Source organism: Acanthochromis polyacanthus, chromosome 1 (assembly GCF_021347895.1).
Source record: "Acanthochromis polyacanthus isolate Apoly-LR-REF ecotype Palm Island chromosome 1, KAUST_Apoly_ChrSc, whole genome shotgun sequence".
Lineage (NCBI taxonomy): Eukaryota > Metazoa > Chordata > Actinopteri > Pomacentridae > Acanthochromis > Acanthochromis polyacanthus.
The window spans coordinates 36,703,269-36,730,030 of record NC_067113.1 but is presented as its reverse complement, the minus strand read 5'-3'; the positions used below and the strand labels follow the sequence as shown (position 1 = coordinate 36,730,030).

The window sequence follows — 26,762 nt, the reverse complement described above, 5'->3', positions numbered from 1 at the left end:
CCTCATGTTGGACCCTCTGGAGGACCGCTTTTGGTCCACGGGCCTCATGTTGGACCCTCTGGAGGACCGCTTTTGGACCACGGGCCTCATGGTGGACCCTCTGGAGGACCGCTTTTGGACCACGGGCCTCATGTTGGACCCTCTGGAGGACCGCTTTTGGACCACGGGCCTCATGTTGGACCCTCTGGAGGACCGCTTTTGGTCCACGGGCCTCATGTTGGACCCTCTGGAGGACCACTTTTGGTCCACGGGCCTCATGTTGGACCCTCTGGAGGACCTCTTTTGGACCACGGGCCTCATGGTGGACCCTCTGGAGGACCACTTTTGGTCCACGGGCCTCATGGTGGACCCTCTGGAGGACCGCTTTTGGACCACGGGCCTCATGTTGGACCCTCTGGAGGACCGCTTTTGGTCCACGGGCCTCATGTTGGACCCTCTGGAGGACCACTTTTGGTCCACGGGCCTCATGGTGGACCCTCTGGAGGACCGCTTTTGGACCACGGGCCTCATGTTGGACCCTCTGGAGGACCGCTTTTGGACCACGGGCCTCATGTTGGACCCTCTGGAGGACCGCTTTTGGTCCACGGGCCTCATGTTGGACCCTCTGGAGGACCGCTTTTGGTCCACGGGCCTCATGTTGGACCCTCTGGAGGACCACTTTTGGTCCACGGGCCTCATGTTGGACCCTCTGGAGGACCTCTTTTGGACCACGGGCCTCATGGTGGACCCTCTGGAGGACCACTTTTGGTCCACGGGCCTCATGTTGGACCCTCTGGAGGACCGCTTTTGGACCACGGGCCTCATGGTGGACCCTCTGGAGGACCGCTTTTGGACCACGGGCCTCATGTTGGACCCTCTGGAGGACCTCTTTTGGCCCACGGGCCTCATGTTGGACCCTCTGGAGGACCACTTTTGGACCACGGGCCTCATGTTGGACCCTCTGGAGGACCGCTTTTGGTCCACGGGCCTCATGTTGGACCCTCTGGAGGACCACTTTTGGACCACGGGCCTCATGTTGGACCCTCTGGAGGACCTCTTTTGGCCCACGGGCCTCATGTTGGACCCTCTGGAGGACCGCTTTTGGTCCACGGGCCTCATGTTGGACCCTCTGGAGGACCGCTTTTGGTCCACGGGCCTCATGTTGGACCCTCTGGAGGACCACTTTTGGACCACGGGCCTCATGTTGGACCCTCTGGAGGACCTCTTTTGGCCCACGGGCCTCATGTTGGACCCTCTGGAGGACCGCTTTTGGTCCACGGGCCTCATGTTGGACCCTCTGGAGGACCGCTTTTGGTCCACGGGCCTCATGTTGGACCCTCTGGAGGACCACTTTTGGACCACGGGCCTCATGTTGGACCCTCTGGAGGACCTCTTTTGGCCCACGGGCCTCATGTTGGACCCTCTGGAGGACCGCTTTTGGTCCACGGGCCTCATGTTGGACCCTCTGGAGGACCGCTTTTGGTCCACGGGCCTCATGTTGGACCCTCTGGAGGACCTCTTTTGGACCACGGGCCTCATGTTGGACCCTCTGGAGGACCGCTTTTGGTCCACGGGCCTCATGTTGGACCCTCTGGAGGACCGCTTTTGGACCACGGGCCTCATGGTGGACCCTCTGGAGGACCTCTTTTGGACCACGGGCCTCATGTTGGACCCTCTGGAGGACCTCTTTTGGACCACGGGCCTCATGGTGGACCCTCTGGAGGACCACTTTTGGACCACGGGCCTCATGGTGGACCCTCTGGAGGACCACTTTTGGACCACGGGCCTCATGGTGGACCCTCTGGAGGACCTCTTTTGGACCACGGGCCTCATGGTGGACCCTCTGGAGGACCACTTTTGGACCACGGGCCTCATGGTGGACACCCCTGATTTAGATGAAAGAAGGATGTTTTTTTTTATGAAGATGTCGTCGTGTTTCTTCATGTGTTCCATCACTAAACGCTGACGGTATAGATACGATGTAGAGTTAAAGCTGCAGCAGATTAAAGGTTTCCAGCAGCACTCCGGTCTTCAGTTCTTTACAGAAAAAATAAAATAACTCGTTCACCTTCAGAGCTCCTCGTTCGACCTCATTCCTTTCTCTCTATTATTCTGTCTTCTCTGAGTTTTCTTATTTCTCTTCGTCTTTGTCACTTGATCTCTTCTGATTTTTCTACATCACTTCTTCTCTGTCTGAATGGTGACCTTTGTTTCCTCTCCTCCCTCATCCCTCCATCTCTGCTTCATCCCTCCATCTCTCCTCCTTCATCCCTCCATCTCTGCTTCATCTCTCCTCCTGGTATGTCTTTTATGATCTTCTTTCGTCCTTCACTCTCTCCATCTTTCTTCCTCTTACTGTAACGCTCCTCCACTCGTATTTACTTCATTCCTCCGTCTTTCTCTCCATCACTCTCCATCTGTCTGCTCTTTCTTCCCTCCTTTCACTTGTTAGCTTAACTCTCCTCTGCTGCCTTCATTTCCCTCCTCCTCTCTTTTCTCTTTCTCCTCTTTTCATTTTCTGCATCGATAGCTACTTGATTCTACTTTTCCCTTGTCGTTTATCATTACTGCTCGGCCCCATTTGAATATTTAAATGTCTCTTCTCTGACTCTGTGTGTGTGTGCGTGTGTGTTGCATGTGTCATGCGTGTGTGTGTGTGTGTGTGTGTGTGTGTGTTTTTGCTGCGCTGTCATCAGAGAGGCGGCGACCATTCTTCAACGTCGAGGCTTCTGATGGAGATGCTATCGCTGGGCGCTTCATGGCCATCCATCCCCTTCACTTAGCTAATAGCCGCGGCGCGAGAACGAGGGATCGACAGCGGAAAAATAGACGAGTGGAAGGTAAATATGTCGGCGTCGCACTCTTCTAACAGTCAGGAAATTATACGATTTATTCGCTGATGGCAAATATTGATTCAAAAAGGGGACGGGGAGGCGGGGGGGTTGTTTTGTTGTTGTTGTTGTTCGTGTGAAGGATGCAACTGATCCAAAGTCAAAGAAAAGAGGAGGAGAGGGAGAACGGCAGATAGACATGTCGATTAAAATGCATGAGATCCCAACTTTGTGATAAGTGCTGAGGAAGGATGTTGGAGGGGGAGGACGGGTGAGGACGGGAGGAGGGGACGCATGGATGGAGAGCCGTGATGTATTCATGCCTCCAGCCAATCTCCATGCAAGGATGGACGGAGATACCAGAGGACCGGGACAGAGACACAAAGACAGACATAAAGAGACACAAAGAGACACACAGAGACACAGAGAGACACAAAGAGAGACATAGAGAGACAAAGAGAGACACAAAGGGAGACACAGAGAGACACAAAGAGACACACAGAGACACAAAGAGACACAAAGAGAGACATAGAGAGACACAGAGAGACACAGAGAGACAAAGAGAGACACAAAGAGACACAAAGAGATAAAGAGAGACACAAAGAGACACAAAGAGATAAAGAGAGACACAAAGAGACAAAGAGAGACACAAAGAGACAAAGAGAGACACAGAGAGACACAAAGAGAGACACACAGAGACACAGAGAGACACAAAGAGACAAAGAGAGACACAAAGAGACACAAAGAGATAAAGAGAGACACAAAGAGACACAAAGAGATAAAGAGAGACACAGAGAGACACAAAGGGAGACACAAAGAGACATGAAGAGAGACACAGACAGACACAAAGAGACACACAGAGAATGGTCTGACTGTACCTCTCTATCATTTTGAAGCTCCGATTGGTTTGGTCTCTGAACTAATCACAGTCCCCGGAGGCGGGGCTAAGAACAGGATCATTTGACTAAAATATTGACAGAAAAAAACGTTTTGATGAAACTAATTTCCATTTTATCATCGATGGCTGATTCTCTGCAAAAGAAAACGATATAAAAACCAATAAAATATGACTTTGATCAGACTTTACCGATAAGCGGGATTATTTGATAAAAGGTCTGCTAGCGGAACATTTCAGTGGAAGAAATTAATTATAAAATCATGCAAATTTAGAAAAAACAAGCTTGTGAATTTCAAATAAACTGATAAAGAAAAACCGGAAACAGGAAGTGAGCTCAGAGTCCTCACTGATCCAATAAACATCCTCAACAGAGAAGAAAACTGTTCTTCAGGTTTGGTTGTTGGTTCGAGGTTTGTCACAAAGATTCTGGATTCACTAAATAAAATAATATAAAAGGTCAAAGTGATTTTAAAGGTTCTGATTTATCTCCTCTGAAACCAGCTGTATCTTCCTTCCATGAGTGGACCTGGAGAAACGATGGATTTAAATTCTGACTGTTTCCTGGAGCTTTATTTAAACAGGAAGTAATCCTTCCACCTCTCAGATCCTCAGATCCTCGTGGTTCAGCAGGAATAAAACCTCTCTGACCTCTAACCTCCTCTCTACTGCTTTAAAATCTGAAAACTTTGGCTTTTGAAACCATTAAAAGTTGTTCTGGCAGGAAGCCCAGCATCTGAACAGAAAACATAAAACATCATTTGGAACTAATTGAAACTAATCACTTGTTGCTGGGGTCCCATATGTTCGACATCCAGACAGAAACGCTGCTTAGTTCAGACCTCCGTTAGAAATTTAGATGAATGCATGAAGATGAGGTGATGTTAGGAGGAAGGCAGCATTTATGGAAGAATTGGAAGGATAGAACATGTGTAGATCTGAGTCCAAACCTCAGCTGGATTCATTCAGTTTACCTCCTAAACTAAAGACCAACAGCTTCTCCATCTGAAGCAGCTTTAACTAAAGTCTGGTGGTTGTCTTCAGTTTACATCTAACCACCTGTCAGAGGTACTTCCTGTTTTACCTGCTGGGATTTCATCATAATTGGTGTAAAAACAGTTTTCTTAAAATATGCCAGAGGAGAGCAGAGAGGAGGAAGAACCAGAGGAGGAGGAGAGGAGGAGGAGGAATCAACAATCAGAACTTTAATTTGGTCTCCATATTAATGAGCAGCAGCTGAAATGTCAGCAGAATGCAGTCATACATGAAAAACATTTAATGCATTCCGAACATCGTTTTTCTCTTCACAGATTCATCTCATCCTCCAAATGAGGAAGTCTGTTGGAGCTGCATGACAGAACCGTTCCAGCACTGGCTGAAGTTAGGAGGAGACCATGAGAACCAGTCTCCATCTTCATCTTCCTCCTTCTTCTTCACGTATCTTCTCTCCTTTTATTCTTCTTTCTCTGGTTCTTGGGGTTCCTCTCTGGTTCTAGGGGTTCCTCTCTGGCTCTCTGGGTTCCTCTCTGGTTCTAGGGGTTCCTCTCTGGTTCTAGGGGTTCCTCTCTGGCTCTCTGGGTTCCTCTCTGGTTCTCTGGGTTCCTCTCAGCTGCTTTTAGAACATTACTGATGTTTAAAGGTTCCTGAAGAGGTTCTGATCTCCAGTAGCTAAATGAATCTGCTTATCTCCTCAACATACATGAAGAGAAGTCTATCATTGTATCAGTACTGCAGTAATCCTCAGAGTACTACTACTTCCTGTACTACCACACAGCTGGGACAAAGTACTTCATAATATCACTGCAGTTAGAACTTTGATCTCTACAGCGTTGGATCATCTCAGAGGTTCAGTCCTCCTCAGATACCCTGAAACAGCTTCATGACTTCTGTCCTCCATGTTTAGGGTTTATATAAGCTTTATTTAAGGTTTGTTAGAGGTTTATTTAAGGTTTTTAAAGGCTTATTTGAGGTTTTTCAAAGGTTTTATTTAAAGTTTTTTAAGGTTGATTGAAGGTTTGTCTAAGGTTCACAAAGGTCTGTGTAGTTTAAAGGTTCCATCAGCGTTCTGGGTCGATCTCAGATGTTTTATTGACCCGTCCATCCACCCCAACCTCTCCTCCGGCTACAGATTTCTGATCAGTTTGATTTTTACCTCAGTACTAATGCAGTATTGATGATGCTGCAGTTATTGATCAGGAGAAATATTCTAAATTAACGTCCTGCTACAAACTGTTCTCACTATAGACACCTGAGTGGTAGAAGATGTAAACAGCGGATCAGCTGGAGGTTTGATATCAATCAGTTAAATTAATCAATCATCTGATCAATCAGATCGTCTCTGATTCCAGCTGATCATCATCTCAATAAACAATCACAGCCTCTGATCTTCTAACTGCAGCTTCACTGAAAAACACTGAAAAAGACTGTACGCTGCTGACATGAGTGTGTGTTACTGTGTGTGTGTGTGTGTGTGTGTGTGTGTGTGTGTGTGTTAACGTGTGTGTGTGTGTGTGTGTGTGTGTGTGTGTGTGTGTGTGTGTGTGTGTGTGTGTGTGTAGTTGTTTCTGCTATACCGGTGGGGACTTTGACCTGACTATTTGCTATAAAGGTGGGGACTTGTCTTACGGTGGGGACCTAAAATGAGGTCCCCACGGGTGGCAACATCGTTTTCTTGGCCATATTGTTGTTAATAAAAATGTAAAAGTGCAAAAACGTTTGTTTAGGGTTAGGCATTGATTTGGTGATGGTTAAGGTTAGTGTTAGGGTTAGGAGTTAGATATGAATGGGAGTCAATGGTAAGTCCCCACCGGTATAGAAAAACAAACGTGTGTGTGTGTGTGTGTGTGTGTGTGTGTGTGTGTGTGTGTGTGTGTGTTACTGTGTGTGTGTGTGTGTGTGTGTGTTACTCTGTGTGTGTGTGTGTGTGTGTGTGTGTGTGTGTGTGTGTGTGTGTGTGTGTTACTGTGTGTGTGTGTGTGTGTGTTACTGTGTGTGTGTGTCTCGGTGTCTCCGGCTCAGATGGATGTTCCACCGGCTCTGAAAGAGCAGGAAGTAGCTCAGTGACACCCCATTTATACCGACACACACCAACCTGTGTGTGTGTGTGTGTGTGTGTGTGTGTGTGTGTGTGTGTGTGTGTGTGTGTGTGTGTGTGTGTGTGTGTGTGTGTGACATCACTCTCCTTAAATGGCCTCCAGTTCACAATAACTGCAACAAAACCTTCCTTGTATTTAATTATAGCTCCAGACAGCAGCTCTTTATAAAGACTCTTTCATGCCAAAGTGAAGGCAGATTTCACTGAATAATGTCAACCAGTCAAAATAGAAGATGTGAAATATAAAATTATATCAATATTCACTTTATTGGAAGTCAGCAGTTAATGGATGATCTGATTGGAGCATACAGATCCTGGATCTGAAGGTCCAGTCTCTGGTGGATCAGAACTCCTGGATAGAACTACACCATGAAGACTGAAGAACCAAGAAACTTTGAGGAAAAGTTGTTGAAAAGCATCAGTCAGGATGATACAAGAACATTTAAAGTTCCTGAAATCCATCATGAAGAAATGGAAGAAGATGGAACATGAATAAATCTGACTAGAGCAGGACGTCCTCAAGACCTGAGAGACTAGAGAGGGAGGCCACCAAGACTCCTATGACTCCTCTGAAGGAGTTACTGGAAAGATCATGGTGGTGGTAGTATCATGATGTGAAGCATGGTGGTAGCATCATGATGAAGCATGGTGGTGGTAGTATCATGATGTGAAGCATGGTGGTAGCATCATGATGAAGCATGGTGGCGGTAGTATTATGATGTGAAGCACAGTGGTTGTAGTATCATGATGTGAAGCATGGTGGTGGTAATATTATGATGAAGCATGGTGGTGGTAGTATCATGATGAAGCATGGTGGTGGTAGTATTATGATGAAGCATGGTGGTGGTAGTATCATGATGTGAAGCACGGTGGTGGTAATATTATGATGAAGCATGGTGGTGGTAGTATCATGATGTGAAGCATGGTGGTGGTAGTATTACGATGTGAAGCACGGTGGTGGTAGTATCATGATGTGAAGCATGGTGGTGGTAATATTATGATGAAGCATGGTGGTGGTAGTATCATGATGTGAAGCATGGTGGTGGTAGTATTACAATGTGAAGCACGGTGGTGGTAGTATCATGATGTGAAGCATGGTGGCAGCATCATGATGTGAAGCATGGTGGTGGTAGTATCATGATGAAGCATGGTGGTGGTAGTATCATGATGTGAAGCATGGTGGTGGTAGTATTACGATGTGAAGCACGGTGGTGGTAATATTATGATGAAGCATGGTGGTGGTAGTATTACGATGTGAAGCATGGTGGTGGTAGTATTACAATGTGAAGCACGGTGGTGGTAGTATCATGATGTGAAGCATGGTGGTGGTAATATTATGATGAAGCATGGTGGTGGTAGTATTACGATGTGAAGCATGGTGGTGGTAGTATTACAATGTGAAGCACGGTGGTGGTAGTATCATGATGTGAAGCATGGTGGCAGCATCATGATGTGAAGCATGGTGGTGGTAGTATCATGATGAAGCATGGTGGTGGTAGTATCATGATGTGAAGCATGGTGGTGGTAGTATTACGATGTGAAGCATGGTGGTGGTAGTATCATGATGTGAAGCATGGTGGTGGTAGTATCATGATGAAGCACGGTGGTGGTAGTATCATGATGAAGCATGGTGGTGGTAGTATCATGATGTGAAGCATGGTGGTGGTAGTATCATGATGAAGCATGGTGGTGGTAGTATCATGATGTGAAGCATGGTGGTGGTAGTATTACGATGTGAAGCATGGTGGTGGTAGTATCATGATGTGAAGCATGGTGGTGGTAGTATCATGATGAAGCATGGTGGTGGTAGTATCATGATGAAGCATGGTGGTGGTAGTATCATGATGAAGCATGGTGGTGGTGGTATCATGGTCTCTGGGATCTCTGTCGTCATGAATGAAGTTCTTTTTTTACATTTATTCAGCTCGTTTTTGAATGACTGATTTTCCAGAACGACAACATTAAAGTAGTTCTGAGTCTAATCCGTCCTTAGACTCTGTTTCTGGACGTTTTTATGGTAATAAACTGAATAAATGTGTTTAATATTTACTTTAAAAACAGCTGTTCTGTTTGTTTCTGATGTGTAACAGAGATTTTATAGAAACCAAACAGTTTAAATGTGTTGAAAAGTGAACATAGTTTTACTGTCTAAGTATTTGTAGTCTTCTGTGTGTATTAACGTCAGTGTTACTGTGGATTTAAACAGCCAGAATTAATGTAATATATTAAATTAATTGTTGTTTTTAAGTGTTAACAGAAAATGTCAGTGTTGTAAATACACAATAAAGAGTGTGTAATGAGCCTCCTGTACTTATTCTGTGGTTTTATTTCTTACAGCAGGTCTGTAAAACACCCGTTAGCTGCTGGATGTGTTTTTAAAGCAGCCGCCGGCTTCATTTCTGACATATTAATGATAATTCTGAATATTTCCACCTTCTCTAAACTATTTAAACCCAACTGAAGCTGAACTCTCGGAGCTGCTGAGAGTTTCTGGAAGTTTCTCTTTCAGCAAATTAAAACCCTTCTGTTTGGACAAAAAAAAAAAAAAGAAAGCAAAGAGACTTTCTCTCTTTCCGACAACAAAAGACCCGGCAACACGTTTTAATTGTCGCCATGGAAACCAGATGAATGAGGCGTTTGACTGGCCGGTAAAGAGCGTTCGCCATTCAGCCTCCAGCCAATCACGTGTTCTCTGAGTGTTTAGCTGAAACCTCCCAGACACAAACAGGACGAACAGAAGAACAGAGTTTGAAACCACAGACTGATAACGTCCAGAAAAACCCACAAACCCCCAGATGATCACACCTCAGCTACACAACCACAGCTACACAACCACAGCTACACAACCACAGCCCAGCTACACAACCACAGCTACACAACCACAGCTACACAACCACAGCTCAGCTACACAACCACAGCTACACAACCACAGCCCAGCTACACAACCACAGCTACACAACCACAGCCCAGCTACACAACCACAGCTACACAACCACAGCTACACAACCACAGCCCAGCTACACAACCACAGCTACACAACCACAGCTCAGCTACACAACCACAGCTACACAACCACAGCCCAGCTACACAACCACAGCTACACAACCACAGCCCAGCTACACAACCACAGCTACACAACCACAGCTACACAACCACAGCTACACAACCACAGCCCAGCTACACAACCACAGCTCAGCTACACAACCACAGCTACACAACCACAGCTACACAACCACAGCTACACAACCACAGCCCAGCTACACAACCACAGCTACACAACCACAGCTACACAACCACAGCTCAGCTACACAACCACAGCTACACAACCACAGCTACACAACCACAGCCCAGCTACACAACCACAGCTACACAACCACAGCTACACAACCACAGCCCAGCTACACAACCACAGCTACACAACCACAGCTCAGCTACACAACCACAGCTACACAACCACAGCCCAGCTACACAACCACAGCTACACAACCACAGCCCAGCTACACAACCACAGCTACACAACCACAGCTCAGCTACACAACCACAGCTACACAACCACAGCTACACAACCACAGCCCAGCTACACAACCACAGCTACACAACCACAGCTACACAACCACAGCCCAGCTACACAACCACAGCTACACAACCACAGCTCAGCTACACAACCACAGCTACACAACCACAGCCCAGCTACACAACCACAGCTACACAACCACAGCCCAGCTACACAACCACAGCTACACAACCACAGCTACACAACCACAGCCCAGCTACACAACCACAGCTACACAACCACAGCTACACAACCACAGCTCAGCTACACAACCACAGCTACACAACCACAGCTCAGCTACACAACCACAGCTACACAACCACAGCCCAGCTACACAACCACAGCTACACAACCACAGCCCAGCTACACAACCACAGCTACACAACCACAGCTACACAACCACAGCCCAGCTACACAACCACAGCTACACAACCACAGCTACACAACCACAGCTCAGCTACACAACCACAGCTACACAACCACACCTCAGCTACACAACCACAGCTACACAACCACAGCCCAGCTACACAACCACAGCTACACAACCACAACTTGCTAAAAAAAACAAAACAAACACCTTTACTGTTCTAAACCTGTCTAACATGAGTTAGTTTTTTAGGGTTAGGGTTATAAAATACTAAAAATAGGTCCAAATTTTTACAGTGCAGGACTTCAACAGTGTGGTTCTACAACTCGAACATCAAGTTGACCTGCAGACAGGAAGCAGGCCGACAGGTAAATAGGAAGTTCTGTTTCTGATTCACCTCCACCTGCCTGAGGTCGACTCCAACATCTGGTCCAGTCCCAGGTTTACAGAAGCTCAGAGCAGGTTTGTTCTGAGCTGAGCAGACAGGAGATTAAACTCTATGAACCTCGTCTCTGCTTCACCCTAATATCTGAGGATCTGAGGAGCAGGTCTTCACTAGAACCACTGGTCTCCCTGAGAGGACCAGCACGTGGTCAGATCTTGGATGAACTCTCCAGAGAGTCGATCAGCTGTTTGTTCTGTCCACACTTTTTATTGTGAGGACTATATCGAAGGCTGCAGCCTCTGGAGGAAACCTCAGGACTATTCTGTCACTCTAATCTCCATCAACGAAGAACCACCTGATCATTGCTACGATCCGTTACCACTGATGGAAGCGGTTCTGATAAATACCGATAGAAATAACAAAGATCTACAGCAGCTCTGGGTTCTAACAGAAAGGAAGTTACAGACACTGCCTCATGGTACACCTCCACCTACTGACACAGCAACAACACAACAACAACACAACAGCACACCAACAACACAACAACACAACAACACAACAACAGCACACCAACACAACAACAACACAACAACAACACAACTAACACAACAACAACACAACTAACACAACAACAACAACACAACAACAACAACACAACAACAACACAACTAACACAACAACACAACAACACAACAACAACACAACTAACACAACAACAACACAACTAACACAACAACACACTAACACACCAACAACACAACAACACACTAACACACCAACAACACAACAACACAACACAACAACACACTAACACACCAACAACACAACAACACAACACAACAACACACTAACACACCAACAACACAACAACACACCAACAGCACAACACAACAGACACAACAACACAACAACACACTAACACACCAACAACACACCAAAAACACACTAACAGACACTCTAACAACAAACTACAGCATGAAACGAAACAAGAAGACATCTACACAAACACACACCAACAACACACTAATTGTGTGTAAACTGAACACAGACATTGTAAAGGAGATCTCTGATCTCACTGGGACGAACCTGGTTAAATAAATGCTAAATAAATAAAATAAATAAAGAACAAACTGATTTTGAGGATTTTATTACCAAAACTTTCTCTGATTTCTGAATTCTGGTTTTAATCTCTAGACACAAATTTGATTGACTGTAAGGATCCAAGATGTGAAATAATAAGAATGAGATAATAAAAAGACTGCTGATGTGATCAGTTAGAGTAGAACACTGGAGTCTGTACACGTGACAGGAACAGAAAACAACATAAATCTGAGTGTTGACAGATTTTATAAACTTATGATTCCCAACTCAGTGAATTCTGAAACAAACATTCATCTACAGTGTTAGAAGGTAGCTGTAAGAGTCACGTTTCTGCATAAATTACAGGTTTATATATGAATAACCATGATGTATGAGGAGGAGGTCAGGGTGGATGGAGGGCCAACAAAACATCAGCTTTAAAACAGGAAGCCGCCGCTGCTCTGACTGAATTGTAACCATCACCACGCTAGCAGACGGTTCATTACTGGGAGAAGGTTGGAACAAACCTCCTGCATGGATGTTCAGGTTGGAGACTCTGAATCATCATCATCATCTTCACCGCTGTACATTCACCTGCTTTAACTGCATCCACTACACTGGCAGGATGGAATAACTGTGTGTGTGTGTGTGTGTGTGTGTGTGTGTGTGTGTGTGTGTGTGTGTGTGTGTGTGTGTGTGTGTGTGTCCAGCTCCATGTAGCCTAAACGACAGACAATCTTTATTCTAATGAAGAAGGTGCCCAAGGTCAGACGGAGAGCAGGGTGATGAATGGAGAACACACACACACACAGACACACACACAGACACACACACATGATTAGTAGTGTGTGTGTGCAGCTGCAGTGTGTGTTTGTCATGTTTCTAACAGTAAAAGGAGACTTTCCCCTTGAGACGACATCAAACATTATTCTCACACTTAAACAAACCGTCAACGCAAATAAAATGTGTTGGCAGGTTAGAGGAGAAACTGGAGCAGGAGTCTGAATATCTGGAGCCAGAAACCCAAATATCAACACTTTAATTCTGAACAAATGATTTAAAATCACACAGTGATTCTGTCTCAGTCTGAAAGTCAACAGATCAGTTTAACGTCCATCTGGTTTCTGTTCCTAGAACTAAATCTGATCTTCAGTATTATGGGATGTATCCCAGTGTGAACAGTTTAGAGTCCTAGAAACAATCACTGGTCCCTGGATGTGTTTCTGTTTTGTGATAATTCAGTGGAGAAGTGCTGTGATGTATCTCACATTCTGATAAATTCACAGTTAATCCTGTCTCTAGATGATCCTGGTTCCATTGTCTCTAATAGTTCTGACCAACCACCTACCAACAGCTGATACAAGTCTTAAAGTTTAGCCAGAAGGACCTTTTAAAGTTTTCTCTGGTAAATTATCTAAAAACAGAAGAAGATTCTTTGGTCTGATGAGATTCAGTTGAAGCTTTTTGTCTGTGAAGCACGGTGGTGGCAGCATCATGATATTTTTCTCAGAATTCAAATGTATTTTTTATTAAAAGTTGGTCAAATTACATGAAACTTGAATAAAATTAGAAAAAGATTGGCCCAGATTTGCCAAAAATGACTCAAGAACTGCTCCAAATGACAAAAGATGTCCAAAATGACACTAAATTGCCCCAAAATGATTTAAATTTGTCCAAAAAAATGACAAAATCCCTTCAAAATGATTCAGTATTTCCTTACATTTTTCCAAAAATGTTCAAAAGGACCTGAAATTTTGTCCAAAATTCTCCTCCTAAATGTCATGGTTCTATCTGCTGGACTGATGTAGTTCTGAACAAGTCCATTAAAAAGTGATAAATCTGGACCCACCTCTATAGACTTCAAGGACCTGGAATGTTCTGAGACTAAACTTAAAAACTGGAAGCAGGGAAGGAGAACGTCCCCTGGAGAAGTTCTAGAGTAGACCTACTGACAACTGGACAAAGTTCTAGAGTAGACCTACGGACAACTGAAGAAATTTCTAGAGTAGACCTACGGACAACTGGAGTAAATTCTAGAGTAGACCTACCGACAACTGGAGAAAGTTCTAGAGGAGACCTACCGACAACTGGAGTAAGTTCTAGAGTAGACCTACCGACAACTGGAGAAAGTTCTAGAGCGGACCTACCGACAACTGGAGAAAGCTCTAGAGTGGACCTACCGACAACTGGAGAAAGTTTGAGAGTAGACCTACCGACAACTGGAGAAATTTCTGGAATAGACCTACCGACAACTGGAGGAAGTTCGAGAGTAGACCTACCGACAACTGGAGAAAGTTCTAGAGGGGACCTACTGACAACTGGAGAAAGTTCTAGAGTAGACCTACTGACAACTGGAGAAAGTTCTCGACTAGACCTAACGACAACTGGAGAAAGTTCTAGAGTAGACCGACTGACACCTGGAGAAAGTTCGAGAGCAGACCTACCAACAACTGGAGAAAGCTCTAGAGCGGACCTACCAACAACTGGAGAAAGTTCGAAAGTAGACCTACCGACAACTGGAGAAAGTTCTCGACTAGACCTAACGACAACTGGAGAAAGTTCTAGAGTAGACCTACCAACAACTGGAGAAAGTTCTAGAGTAGACCTACCAACAACTGTAGAAAGGGTTAGGGTTAGGGTTTCTCCAGAGGACGTTCTCTTCTGTGGACTTCAAGGGCCTGGAACTCTGGAGGTATGAAGGTAGAACTCTGATCATTAATGAAGCTACTGGAGATGAAGCACCAGATGTTCTGAGGAGGTTCTTGGTGGAGGTTTTGTCAGATTGAGTAGATCTTAAATGTAATTTTTCTACTGTCTGCTGCCATCAGGTCCTAGTAGTAGTCCTAGGACTTCCTGTCTGAGAACAGACGTGTGCTTTTTGTCGTTGTTTTGGAGGAAACTCTCCAACCTTGGCCTGACATTGGCTCCGTGCTCCACGTCAAACTCCTTTTAGTGAGCATCAGATGGAGGCGGTGTCAGGTTTCAGTCAGATTTTCCTGGAAGCTCCGAGTCTCTGGAGAGTCGACTCACAGCAGAAAGTTGGAGAGATGCTGCTGAGTCGAGTCTCTTTGTTCTAAAGCAGATATATCCCCGACTTTATCAAGACTGACAGAACAAACGCACAGGAAACACACTCCCACAGGACACACAGGCTACACACTCTATGTACACTAAAACACACATGATACACACTAGAACACACAGTACACACACAGTACACACACCCACATAATACACACACTGAACACACACATCATAACACACACTAAAGCACACACACACACACACACACAACCACACTCACACAAACACACAGCCAGTAAAAATACAGTAAAAAAATATATAGTAAAATAAAGGAAAAATATAGTAGAATACTGTGAAGCATAGTAAAATACAGTAAAAATATAATATAAATACAGTTTATTATGGGAATGTAAATCCAGGAAGAAACAGCGAATCTGAGACTGAAGGGAATTATGGAGGAACTGACTGTTTAACTAAAATACAACTGCAACAGTAGAAAAATATTAGAAAACATAGTAAAAATAGTGTAAATAGAATAAAATAGAATACTAAAAATATATAAAAACGTAAAAATATCGTAAAATACACTAAAAATGTACAAAAATACTGTAAAATATAGTAAAATATGCAAAAAATGTATTAAAAATACTGCAAAATTAAATAAAATACACTAAAAATATACATAAAATAATGTCAAATATAGTAAAAATACTGTAATATATATAAAATACTGTAAAATACTATAAAAGTATATAAAAAATACTGTAAAGTATATAAAAATACACAAAAGTACTATAAAATAATGTATAATATAGAAAAATAAAGAAAAAATATGGTTAAAAAACAGTAAAAACAGAAAAATATAAAGTAAAATACAATTAAAAATAATAGAAATATGGTGAAAATACAGCAAAAATATAGCAGTAAAAATATAGTAAAATACACCTGAATATGTAGAAAATGTAGAAAATATACCGTAAAAATACATTAAAAACATTGTAACAATACAGTAAAAATATCATTAAAATACAGTAAAAATACACAAAAAATGTAGAGTCTGGGTTCATCCTTTAAACTCCCACTTTTATCCATGTGCTAACATAACTACAAGGGTTTTCTAACCATCAATGAGCCTTTCAGCATCATTAGCTAACACAATGTAGCATTAGAACACAGGAGATGTTCCTCTGCAGCCCGATGGAGCTCTGGTCTCTGGGGTCAGTGTTCAAACACACAACGTGTGTTACTGTGTGATATTTTGTGTTATTGTGTGTTATTTTGTGGTATTCTGTGTTATTGTGTGTTATTTTGTGGTATTCTGTGTTATTGTGTGTTATTGTGTGTTATTTTGTGGTATTCTGTGTTATTGTGTGTTATTCTGTGTTATTTTGTGTTATTGTGTGATATTTTGTGGTATTCTGTGTTACTGTGTGTTATTGTGTGTTATTTTGTGGTATTCTGTGTTACTGTGTGTTATTGTGTGTTATTGTGTGTTATTCTGTGTTACTGTGTGTTATTGTGTGTTATTTTGTGGTATTCTGTGTTACTGTGTGTTATTGTGTGTTATTTTGTGGTATTCTGTGTTATTGTGTGTTATTGTGTGTTATTTTGTGGTATTCTGTGTTATTGTGTGTTATTTTGTGTTATTGTGTGATATTTTGTGGTATTCTGTGTTACTGTGTGTTATTGTGTGTTATTTTGTGGTATTCTGTGTTATTGTGTGTTATTGTGTGTTATTTTGTGGTATTCTGTGTTATTCTGTGTTATTGTGTGTTATTGTGTGTTATTTTGTGGTATTCTGTGTTATTGTGTGTTATTTTGTGTTATTGTGTGATATTTTGTGGTATTCTGTGTTATTGTGTGTTATTGTGTGTTATTCTGTGTTATTCTGTGTTATTGTGTGTTATTGTGTGTTATTTTGTGGTATTCTGTGTTATTGTGTGTTATTGTGTGTTATTTTGTGGTATTCTGTGTTATTCTGTGTTATTGTGTGTTATTGTGTGTTATTGTGTGTTATTCTGTGTTATTTTGTGTTATTGTGTGTTATTGTGTGTTATTGTGTGTTATTCTGTGTTATTGTGTGTTATTTTGTGGTATTCTGTGTTATTGTGTGTTATTGTGTGTTATTGTGTGTTATTCTGTGTTATTTTGTGTTATTGTGTGTTATTTTGTGTTATTGTGTGTTATTGTGTGTTATTCTGTGTTATTCTGTGTTATTTTGTGTTATTGTGTGATATTTTGTGGTATTCTGTGTTACTGTGTGTTATTGTGTGATATTTTGTGGTATTCTGTGTTATTGTGTGTTATTGTGTGTTATTTTGTGGTATTCTGTGTTATTGTGTGTTATTGTGTGTTATTTTGTGTTATTCTGTGTTATTGTGTGTTATTTTGTGGTATTCTGTGTTATTGTGTGTTATTGTGTGTTATTGTGTGTTATTCTGTGTTATTGTGTGTTATTCTGTGTTACTGTGTGTTATTGTGTGTTATTTTGTGGTATTCTGTGTTACTGTGTGTTATTGTGTGTTATTTTGTGGTATTCTGTGTTACTGTGTGTTATTGTGTGTTATTGTGTGTTATTCTGTGTTATTGTGTGTTATTGTGTGTTATTTTGTGGTATTCTGTGTTACTGTGTGTTATTGTGTGTTATTTTGTGGTATTCTGTGTTATTGTGTGTTATTGTGTGTTATTCTGTGTTACTGTGTGTTATTGTGTGTTATTTTGTGGTATTCTGTGTTACTGTGTGTTATTGTGTGTTATTTTGTGGTATTCTGTGTTACTGTGTGTTATTGTGTGTTATTGTGTGTTATTCTGTGTTATTGTGTGTTATTGTGTGTTATTTTGTGGTATTCTGTGTTATTGTGTGTTATTGTGTGTTATTGTGTGTTATTCTGTGTTATTGTGTGTTATTGTGTGTTATTGTGTGTTATTCTGTGTTATTTTGTGTTATTGTGTGTTATTTTGTGGTATTCTGTGTTACTGTGTGTTATTGTGTGTTATTTTGTGGTATTCTGTGTTACTGTGTGTTATTGTGTGTTATTTTGTGGTATTCTGTGTTACTGTGTGTTATTGTGTGTTATTGTGTGTTATTCTGTGTTACTGTGTGTTATTGTGTGTTATTGTGTGTTATTCTGTGTTATTGTGTGTTATTGTGTGTTATTTTGTGGTATTCTGTGTTACTGTGTGTTATTGTGTGTTATTTTGTGGTATTCTGTGTTATTGTGTGTTATTGTGTGTTATTCTGTGTTACTGTGTGTTATTGTGTGTTATTGTGTGTTATTCTGTGTTATTGTGTGTTATTGTGTGTTATTTTGTGGTATTCTGTGTTACTGTGTGTTATTGTGTGTTATTTTGTGGTATTCTGTGTTATTGTGTGTTCTAGAGAGATTTTCCTGAGCTGCTGGAAGTTTCTTTTGTAGGATCAGGATGGATTTTCTGTCTCAGAGGGTTTTTATAAATGGTTCTCTGGTGTTTGCTGCTGGAGGTTCTCAGGTCAGAACCTCAGCAGAACCTTTCATCTGTTCAGACACTCGGTTTTTCAAACAAAACGAGAAATGAGACGATGATAATGTACCTGGAATGTGTCCAAGCTGACTCTAAACTGCATTAAATGGTTCAAAATTTGTACAAAATTACTGGAAAATTCTATAAAATGACTAAAAACACATTATTTATTTAACCATTAATATGTAAGTTAATATTGCTTTGGAGTGATTTTATTAGTTTTTTGTATAAAATCAGAATAAATGTTTTAATTTAAATGTGAGTGGATTGAAAGCTTCTTATTCTTTTTCTGTTTCTTCTCTTTCTTTCTACTTTCCTCCGTTTTTCTCTCTTATCTTTTATTCTCTCAATTTTTCAGCAGACAGCTGAAATATTCCGCAGCAACAAATTACTTTTCCTCTCCCTCTGATTCTCCCCCGTCTCCCCCCTGGATGGGGGAGTCTCAGCAGCAACAATTACATGTGAAATTAGCCTCGCCTCATAGCCTGCAGTGTAATTCCAGCCTTCTGAGGCGTGGAAGACTCATCTGCCTCTAATTAAACATCCTCTCTGTCTCACCCATACTCACCCCCTCAATCTCACCCACTCTCATTCCTTAGTCTCACTCCTTAGTCTCACCCCTCCTCCCTTTTCAGTATCCCCCAGACTCCCCTCTCAATCTGACCCAACCTATATATACATACATGTATATATATATATATATACATATATATACATGTATGTATATATATGTATATATAGGATGGGTCAGATTGAGAGGGGAGTCTGGGGGATACTGAATATATATATATATATATATATATATATATATATATATATATATATACATATATATATGCATATGCATATATGTGTGTGTGTATATATATATATATATATATATATATATATATATATATACACACACACATATACATATATGTATATGCATATATATATGTATATATATATATATATATATATATATATATGTATATATATATATATGTATATATATATATATATATATATATATATATATATATATATATATATACATATATATACATATATATATACATATATATATATATATATATATGTATATATATATATATATATATATTGAGGTCTGGGCTTTGACTCGGCCACTCCAGAACATTTACCTGGTTCTTTTTTAACCATTCCTGTGTAGCTTTTGCAGTATGTTTTGGATCATTGTCTTGCTAGAAAATAAATCTTCTCCCAAGACGTAGTTCTCTTGCAGACTGAAAAAGATTGTCCCCCAGGATTTCAGTGTATTTTGCAGCATTCATTCTGCCCTCTATCTTTACAAGCCTTCCAGGTCCAGTTGCTGAGAAACATCCCCACAGCATGATGCTGCCACCACCATGCTTCACAGTGGGGATGGTGTGTTTTTGGTGATGTGCAGTGTTTGGTTTCCTCCAAACATGACGTCTTGTCTGATGGCCAAAAAGCTCAATTTTGGTCTCATCAGACCAAAGAATCTTCTTCCACTTGACCATGGAGTCTTCCACGTGCTTTTTGGCAAACTCTAGTCCAGATCTAATCTGACTTTTCTTCAACAGTGTCTTTCTCATTGCCACTCTCCCATAAAGCTTTGACCGGTGAAGAACCCGGGCAGCAGTTGCTACATGCACAGTCTCTCCCATCTCAGCAGCTGAAGCTTGTAACTCCTTCAGAGTAGTTGTAGGGTCTTGGTGGCTTCTCTCACTAGTCTCCTACTTGTAGGTCACTCAGTTTACGAGGGCGGCCTGATCTAGGCAGATTCACACAAGTGCCATATTCCTTCCATTTCTTGATAATTGATTTCACTGAACTCCGGGGGATGTTCAGTGCCTTGGAAATGTTTTTGTAACCATCCCCTGAATTGTACTTCTCAATAACCCTTTCCCTGAGTTGCTTAGAGTGTTCTTCTGTCTTCATGGTGTAATGGTAGCCAGGAATACTGATCAACCACTCTCTGGACCCTTCAGACAGATGTTTTACAACTCAATCACTTGAAACACACCAACACCACTCAGGTGATCTTCATTTCACTAATTGTGAGACTATTGGCAACAATTTGATGGACCTCTATTGAATTAGACCATTCAATTAAAAAGGGGGTGAATAATTATGCAAACAATTATTTTATTTATATAATTTTCTTTCATTAACATTACTTTATAGAAATCTGTTTCACTTTGACATTAAAGAGTTTTTTCCAATAAAATTTTTTGTTAAAAACACTAAATTTTATTGACCATAATTGATTTATGAAAGCAATAAAAGGGTAAAACATCAAAGTGGGTGAATACTTATGATAGGCACTGTATGTATAAATAGCTGTATATACCTTATAGATCTATATATATATAAAGCTGTATGTCCACTCCTACAGAGAGACTCCTTCAGTAACAGTGAATGTGTTGTTGGTTCATCACTAAAACACACATCCTCTGTCGCTGTCTCTGATTGGACGCCAGCTAACGAGCAGGTGTGTGTCTGTAGGCTATGCTGAATGACTATAGCAGTGTGTGTGTCTAAGTAGGACTGAGCTGCAGGTTCTCCCTGGTTCTATGATGACTTCATTGAGTGAAATATTCCAGTCAAACGTCTCCAAACACAGACTCTAAGCTCTGCAATCTCGTTATACGTTTTACTGTATAATGACAATAAAGAATATTCTATTCTAAGAACCAACAAACTGAAGCGTCTGAACCTTCTACCTGTTGCATGATCTGATCAGAACATCTAGAACCACACACACACACACGGAAAAACACAGACGAACCCACAAAAAACACACCAAGTACACTAATACACACAAAAAATCACAAATATACACACCAAAAAACACACAGAAAATACACAAAAGCACACAAAAAACATGCAAAAATACACAAAAATGCACAAGAAAACACAGAGAAATATGCAAACACACACACACACACACACACACACACACACACTCCTTCCTCTCCAGGCTGATAAGTGGCTCCATCAACACACAACAAACAGTAGAGACTCAGTCTGCCAACTACACACACACACACACAACCCTACACACACACAACCCTACACACACACTCCTGTCTCCCTGTTGTGTGTACCAAACACACACACAAACTCACACCTCGGAAAAGAACAACTTTGTTGGTCCCTGGCGTTTCCATGGTTACAAGGTCGAGTCCCCCCAGTATTGTAGGAGCACAGCGAGGTTCTTTAACGGTCACACACATACACACACACACACACACACACTGGGATCTCCCAGCATGCTTTGCAGCAGGAGTTGTAAAACAGAATTAAAGTGTTGATTCATAAAAACATCCAGGAGTGGATTTAAAATAAAATACATACAATAATAATAATTTTACACATAGAATCTATTTTTAACCATTTTTATCTTACTTTATTTAATTCTGTTTTCTTACCATTCCTTTTTGAATGTGGATTAAAATGAATTAAAATCTGTCTGGAGTCAAACTAAATGGAGCTGAAACCTGCTGACAGGCTACAAAGACGTTAATTTATCTTTAAAGTAGAGAAATTTACCAAGATGAGAAAAAAGTTCAGAGGTTTAAACTAAAGTACGATGTGCTCCTGAATCTGGATAAATAAATGTCGTGTCTAAATGTCCTCATCAACATTTCATAAACACAAAGATCCTCATTTACTAAAACTACCGTCTCAGTCTAACGTCTGAAACAAAACGACGGAAACACGACATGAAGCAACAGAAACGTCATCAACAGGTCTGCTAACGCTGAGGACACGGTCTGTAAATAGTAATTATTATTTAAAATATCATGTTCACCAAAAAAGGAGATTTAAATCAGATTCTAACTGTTTTATTTGAGAGTTTGGTCATCAGGGGGTAAAAGAGAAAAACGGCATGTTAGGGGAACTGCAGACTTATTTGGTATTTAAAATATTTTAATCATTCTTTTCTCTCAGTTTTTATAGATTTGGTCTCAGGACAAGAACATTTACACGCTGCTGATGTTTTAGGGTTTAATACGTGGATTATGGGATGGAAAACATCCTCCATTTGTAGAATAACTCGTATTTACTGTGGTTTGAAGCGGCTGTGGTGTGGTTTCTGTTCTAAACGATGATAGGAGAGGAGCAGAGCAGCGTCTGGCTATCGGTGGCAGATAAAGAAAGTGAGGAACAGTGAAGCAGCGACCTTGGACCAGCGCTCGGCTCCACATCAATATTTCAGCAGCACAGTTGACACATCAAAAAAAAAAAAAGAAAGAGAGCGGCGAGAAGAAGGAGAGAATGCCCAGCGATTCCAGAGTCATCTAAAATTCATGCATGCATCATCGCCGCCATGAATATTCATACGCAGATGAATATTTAAGTGTGACTCCTATGGAGAAATTAGGTTCATCTTTACACTTATCAATAATTCGCAGGCCAGGTGAGTCTCATCGGCCGCTAAATAAATCATGTCTGCACACAAAAAAGTTTGGAGGAGAGAAAAAAGCCAAAACAACAGAGTTACAGCAGCAGCAGCAGCAAAGCCTTCTGGGTAAAAACAGACAAAGATGTCAGCGTCTGGAGGACGATTTACAGAAAAATATAAATAAAAAATATATAAAACATATCTAAAAACAGACAAAGATCAGCGTCTGGAGGACGAGAGAACCAGCGTTCAGCTTTTAATATATTTAATTATCAGACTGATTATAGGTTTAAATGTTTTTAAGTATGTTTAACTCCTCAACGCCTGAATTTATTTACAATTACATTAAAAAATTATTTGTGTTTTTGTTTTGCAGCAGATGCTAAAAAAGTGTAGATAGTTAATGTGTCTGTAGCTCGACTAGACATAGAATAATAATAATAAATATATAATAACAACAGATATATAATAATAACATAATTACTATTATAATAACAGACACATATTACATTAGGTCCTACCAGAAACCAGAGCTTTAAATGTTTCTAGGAATGTACTGAAAATGAACAAAAGAGGAACAAAACGATGTCTGGATGGAAGTGGTTTGATGAGAATTCATAATGATCAGCGTTCAAAAGGCAAACATCAGCTGGTTACAGGTTAAATATGTTTGTTTCAATATGTTTAAAAATCTTTAAATCTGATGTCTACAGGGGTCCAGGGGGATGAAGCAGGTTCATCATTAGACTGAGGTTTGTGTTCCATCTTTACTCCTTATTTATTCAGTTTATGACCTCAGCCTCGTTCTACCTGTTCAGGTTCAGGACCAGCCTGGTTTGGGTCAGAACAGGATCCTGTAGATGTTCAGGGACCTGTAGATGTTCATGGACCTGTAGATGTTCAGGGACCTGTAGATGTTCAGGAACCTGTAGATGTTCATGGACCTGTAGATGTTCAGGAACCTGTAGATGTTCATGGACCTGTAGATGTTCAGGGACCTGTAGATCTTCATGGACCTGTAGATGTTCAGGAACCTGTAGATGTTCATGGACCTGTAGATGTTCAGGGACCTGTAGATCTTCATGGACCTGTAGATGTTCAGGAACCTGTAGATGTTCATGGACCTGTAGATGTTCAGGGACCTGTAGATCTTCATGGACCTGTAGATCTTCATGGACCTGTAGATGTTCATGGACCTGTAGATGTTCAGGGACCTGTAGATGTTCAGGGACCTGTAGATGTTCAGGGACCTGTAGATCTTCATGGACCTGTAGATGTTCAGGGACCTGTAGATGTTCATGGACCTGTAGATCTTCATGGACCTGTAGATGTTCATGGACCTGTAGATGTTCAGGAACCTGTAGATGTTCATGGACCTGTAGATGTTCAGGAACCTGTAGATGTTCAGGAACCTGTAGATGTTCATGGACCTGTAGATGTTCAGGGACCTGTAGATGTTCATGGACCTGTAGATGTTCATGGACCTGTAGATGTTCATGGACCTGTAGATGTTCAGGAACCTGTAGATGTTCATGGACCTGTAGATCTTCATGGACCTGTAGATGTTCAGGGACCTGTAGATGTTCATGGACCTGTAGATCTTCATGGACCTGTAGATGTTCATGGACCTGTAGATGTTCAGGAACCTGTAGATGTTCATGGACCTGTAGATGTTCAGGAACCTGTAGATGTTCAGGAACCTGTAGATGTTCATGGACCTGTAGATGTTCAGGAACCTGTAGATGTTCATGGACCTGTAGATGTTCAGGAACCTGTAGATGTTCAGGGACCTGTAGATGTTCAGGAACCTGTAGATGTTCAGGAACCTGTAGATGTTCATGGACCTGTAGATGTTCAGGAACCTGTAGATGTTCAGGAACCTGTAGATGTTCATGGACCTGTAGATGTTCAGGAACCTGTAGATGTTCAGGAACCTGTAGATGTTCATGGACCTGTAGATGTTCAGGAACCTGTAGATGTTCAGGAACCTGTAGATGTTCATGGACCTGTAGATGTTCAGGAACCTGTAGATGTTCATGGACCTGTAGATGTTCAGGGACCTGTAGATGTTCAGGAACCTGTAGATGTTCATGGACCTGTAGATGTTCAGGGACCTGTAGATGTTCATGGACCTGTAGATGTTCAGGGACCTGTAGATGTTCAGGAACCTGTAGATGTTCAGGAACCTGTAGATGTTCATGGACCTGTAGATGTTCAGGAACCTGTAGATGTTCAGGAACCTGTAGATGTTCATGGACCTGTAGATGTTCAGGAACCTGTAGATGTTCAGGAACCTGTAGATGTTCATGGACCTGTAGATGTTCAGGAACCTGTAGATGTTCAGGAACCTTGTGTTGAAGCGTTGCAGAGCTGTTTTGTCCTCAGACAGGTACTCTGGGTTCATTTTATTAACTTCACGGTATTTAAAGTGTGTATTATAAAGAAAATACCATCATATCAGGACTCTACTAAACATTAAATAACTCAGAACAGGAAGCTGAAGAAAAACCAGGAGAGCGAAGCGTCTGATCTCAGAGTTCAGAAACAGAACAGAATCAGAACAGAAACAGAACCAGAGCAAGAACCAGAACCAGAACCAGAACCAGAACCCAGCAGGCTGACAGAGTTGACATCTGGACCTTCTACCTCAGAACAACCCAACAGGAACCATCTGGTTCCAGGGAGAACGTTCTTCTTACCTTGAACAGGTGATGTCTCTGCTCCTCTGACATCATCAGCTGATGGCTGTCGGTTACCATGGCGTCCATGTCCATCAGCCAATCCCAGAGCTCCTGGTACTCGGCCTCAAACTCCTGCAGGCTGCAGAGAGATGATTGGTTCAGTTAGATCCTCTGTTAGTTTCATGTTCTGCTCTGGGTTTCTGAAGAACGTTACAAACATTCATCTACATCTGGAGATAGAACTCAAACAGAACTCTAACTGGTTGATAGAAGGATCCATGTTTGGTTCTGAGAGGACAGATTTACCTGCTGACAGATTCAACAGGTGAACTGATCTGTCCAGGAGAGTCAAAGATAAACCAGAAACTGCTGCAGTGACTGTTCACACTGGGATCCATCCCATAATACTGATGCTCACAGCTCTTTAGGGGCATTTCTGTGTCTGTTTGCAGTGATTTTGAATCTCTTTCAGTGTTTTTGTTGGGATTTCTCATTTGTTGGAGGTGATTTTAAATCTTTTTATTGTGATTTTTGCCTGTTTTTGTGTGAATTTACATCTTTTTATGGTCATTTCACATCTTTATGTCGTATTTTCACCTTTTCTGTGGTGATCTGGGGTCAGTTTTTACCAGAACTCAGATGTTTCTCCTCCTAAATGTCATGGTTCTATCTGGACTGAAGTTCTGGAAAAGTCCATGAAAGTGATAAATGTGGACCCTCCTCTATGGAACTCTGGAAATATTCCCAGTCTGAAGGTAGAACTCTGATCATTGATGAAGGTACTGGAGATGAAGAACCAGATGGTTCTTTGGGGTGGTTTTGCTTCTTCTGGTGCAGATTTTGTGTCTTTTTGTCGATATTTTTGTGCTGACTTTGTATTGTATTGTGATAATTTTGCATCTTCTTGTGCTGATTTAGTGTCTTTTTGTGGAATTTTTGCATTCTTTTCTCTTGATTTTGCATCTGTTTGTGGTAG

General features: G+C 41.4%; 2 protein-coding genes and 2 long non-coding RNA genes across 6 annotated transcripts in view; 1 reads left to right on the top strand and 3 right to left on the bottom strand.

The window, feature by feature from the left end:
* The window catches only part of akap6 (A kinase (PRKA) anchor protein 6), a 176,834-nt gene that overhangs the window by 57,270 nt on the left and 92,802 nt on the right, over positions 1 to 26,762 (bottom strand). The window contains exon 15 of the mRNA XM_051947550.1: positions 25,805 to 25,925. Within this exon, the coding sequence (XP_051803510.1) occupies positions 25,805 to 25,925 (121 nt within the window). The remainder of the gene's footprint in view (positions 1 to 25,804; positions 25,926 to 26,762) is intronic.
* Positions 171 to 2,670, bottom strand: LOC127533901 (uncharacterized). The gene is made up of 3 exons (XR_007941784.1): positions 1,832 to 2,670; positions 1,412 to 1,789; positions 171 to 277 (listed from the first exon to the last, which is right to left on the bottom strand). It is a non-coding gene; the product is annotated as an uncharacterized LOC127533901 (long non-coding RNA).
* Positions 2,704 to 9,109, top strand: LOC127533887 (uncharacterized). The gene is made up of 2 exons (XR_007941759.1): positions 2,704 to 2,819; positions 5,016 to 9,109. It is a non-coding gene; the product is annotated as an uncharacterized LOC127533887 (long non-coding RNA).
* LOC127533751 (uncharacterized) lies at positions 23,435 to 25,791 on the bottom strand. 3 transcript variants are annotated; one of them, XM_051947629.1, is made up of 3 exons: positions 24,554 to 25,791; positions 24,284 to 24,355; positions 23,435 to 24,013 (listed from the first exon to the last, which is right to left on the bottom strand). In XM_051947629.1, the coding sequence occupies exons 1-3, from the start codon at positions 25,507 to 25,509 to the stop codon at positions 23,947 to 23,949; spliced, it is 1,095 nt and encodes a 364-aa protein (XP_051803589.1). In that variant the 5' UTR covers positions 25,510 to 25,791; the 3' UTR covers positions 23,435 to 23,946. The 3 variants fall into 3 exon arrangements, with proteins under 3 accessions (XP_051803589.1, XP_051803586.1, XP_051803582.1); XM_051947626.1 differs by having other exon boundaries at positions 24,284 to 25,791; XM_051947622.1 differs by having other exon boundaries at positions 23,435 to 24,049; positions 24,302 to 25,791.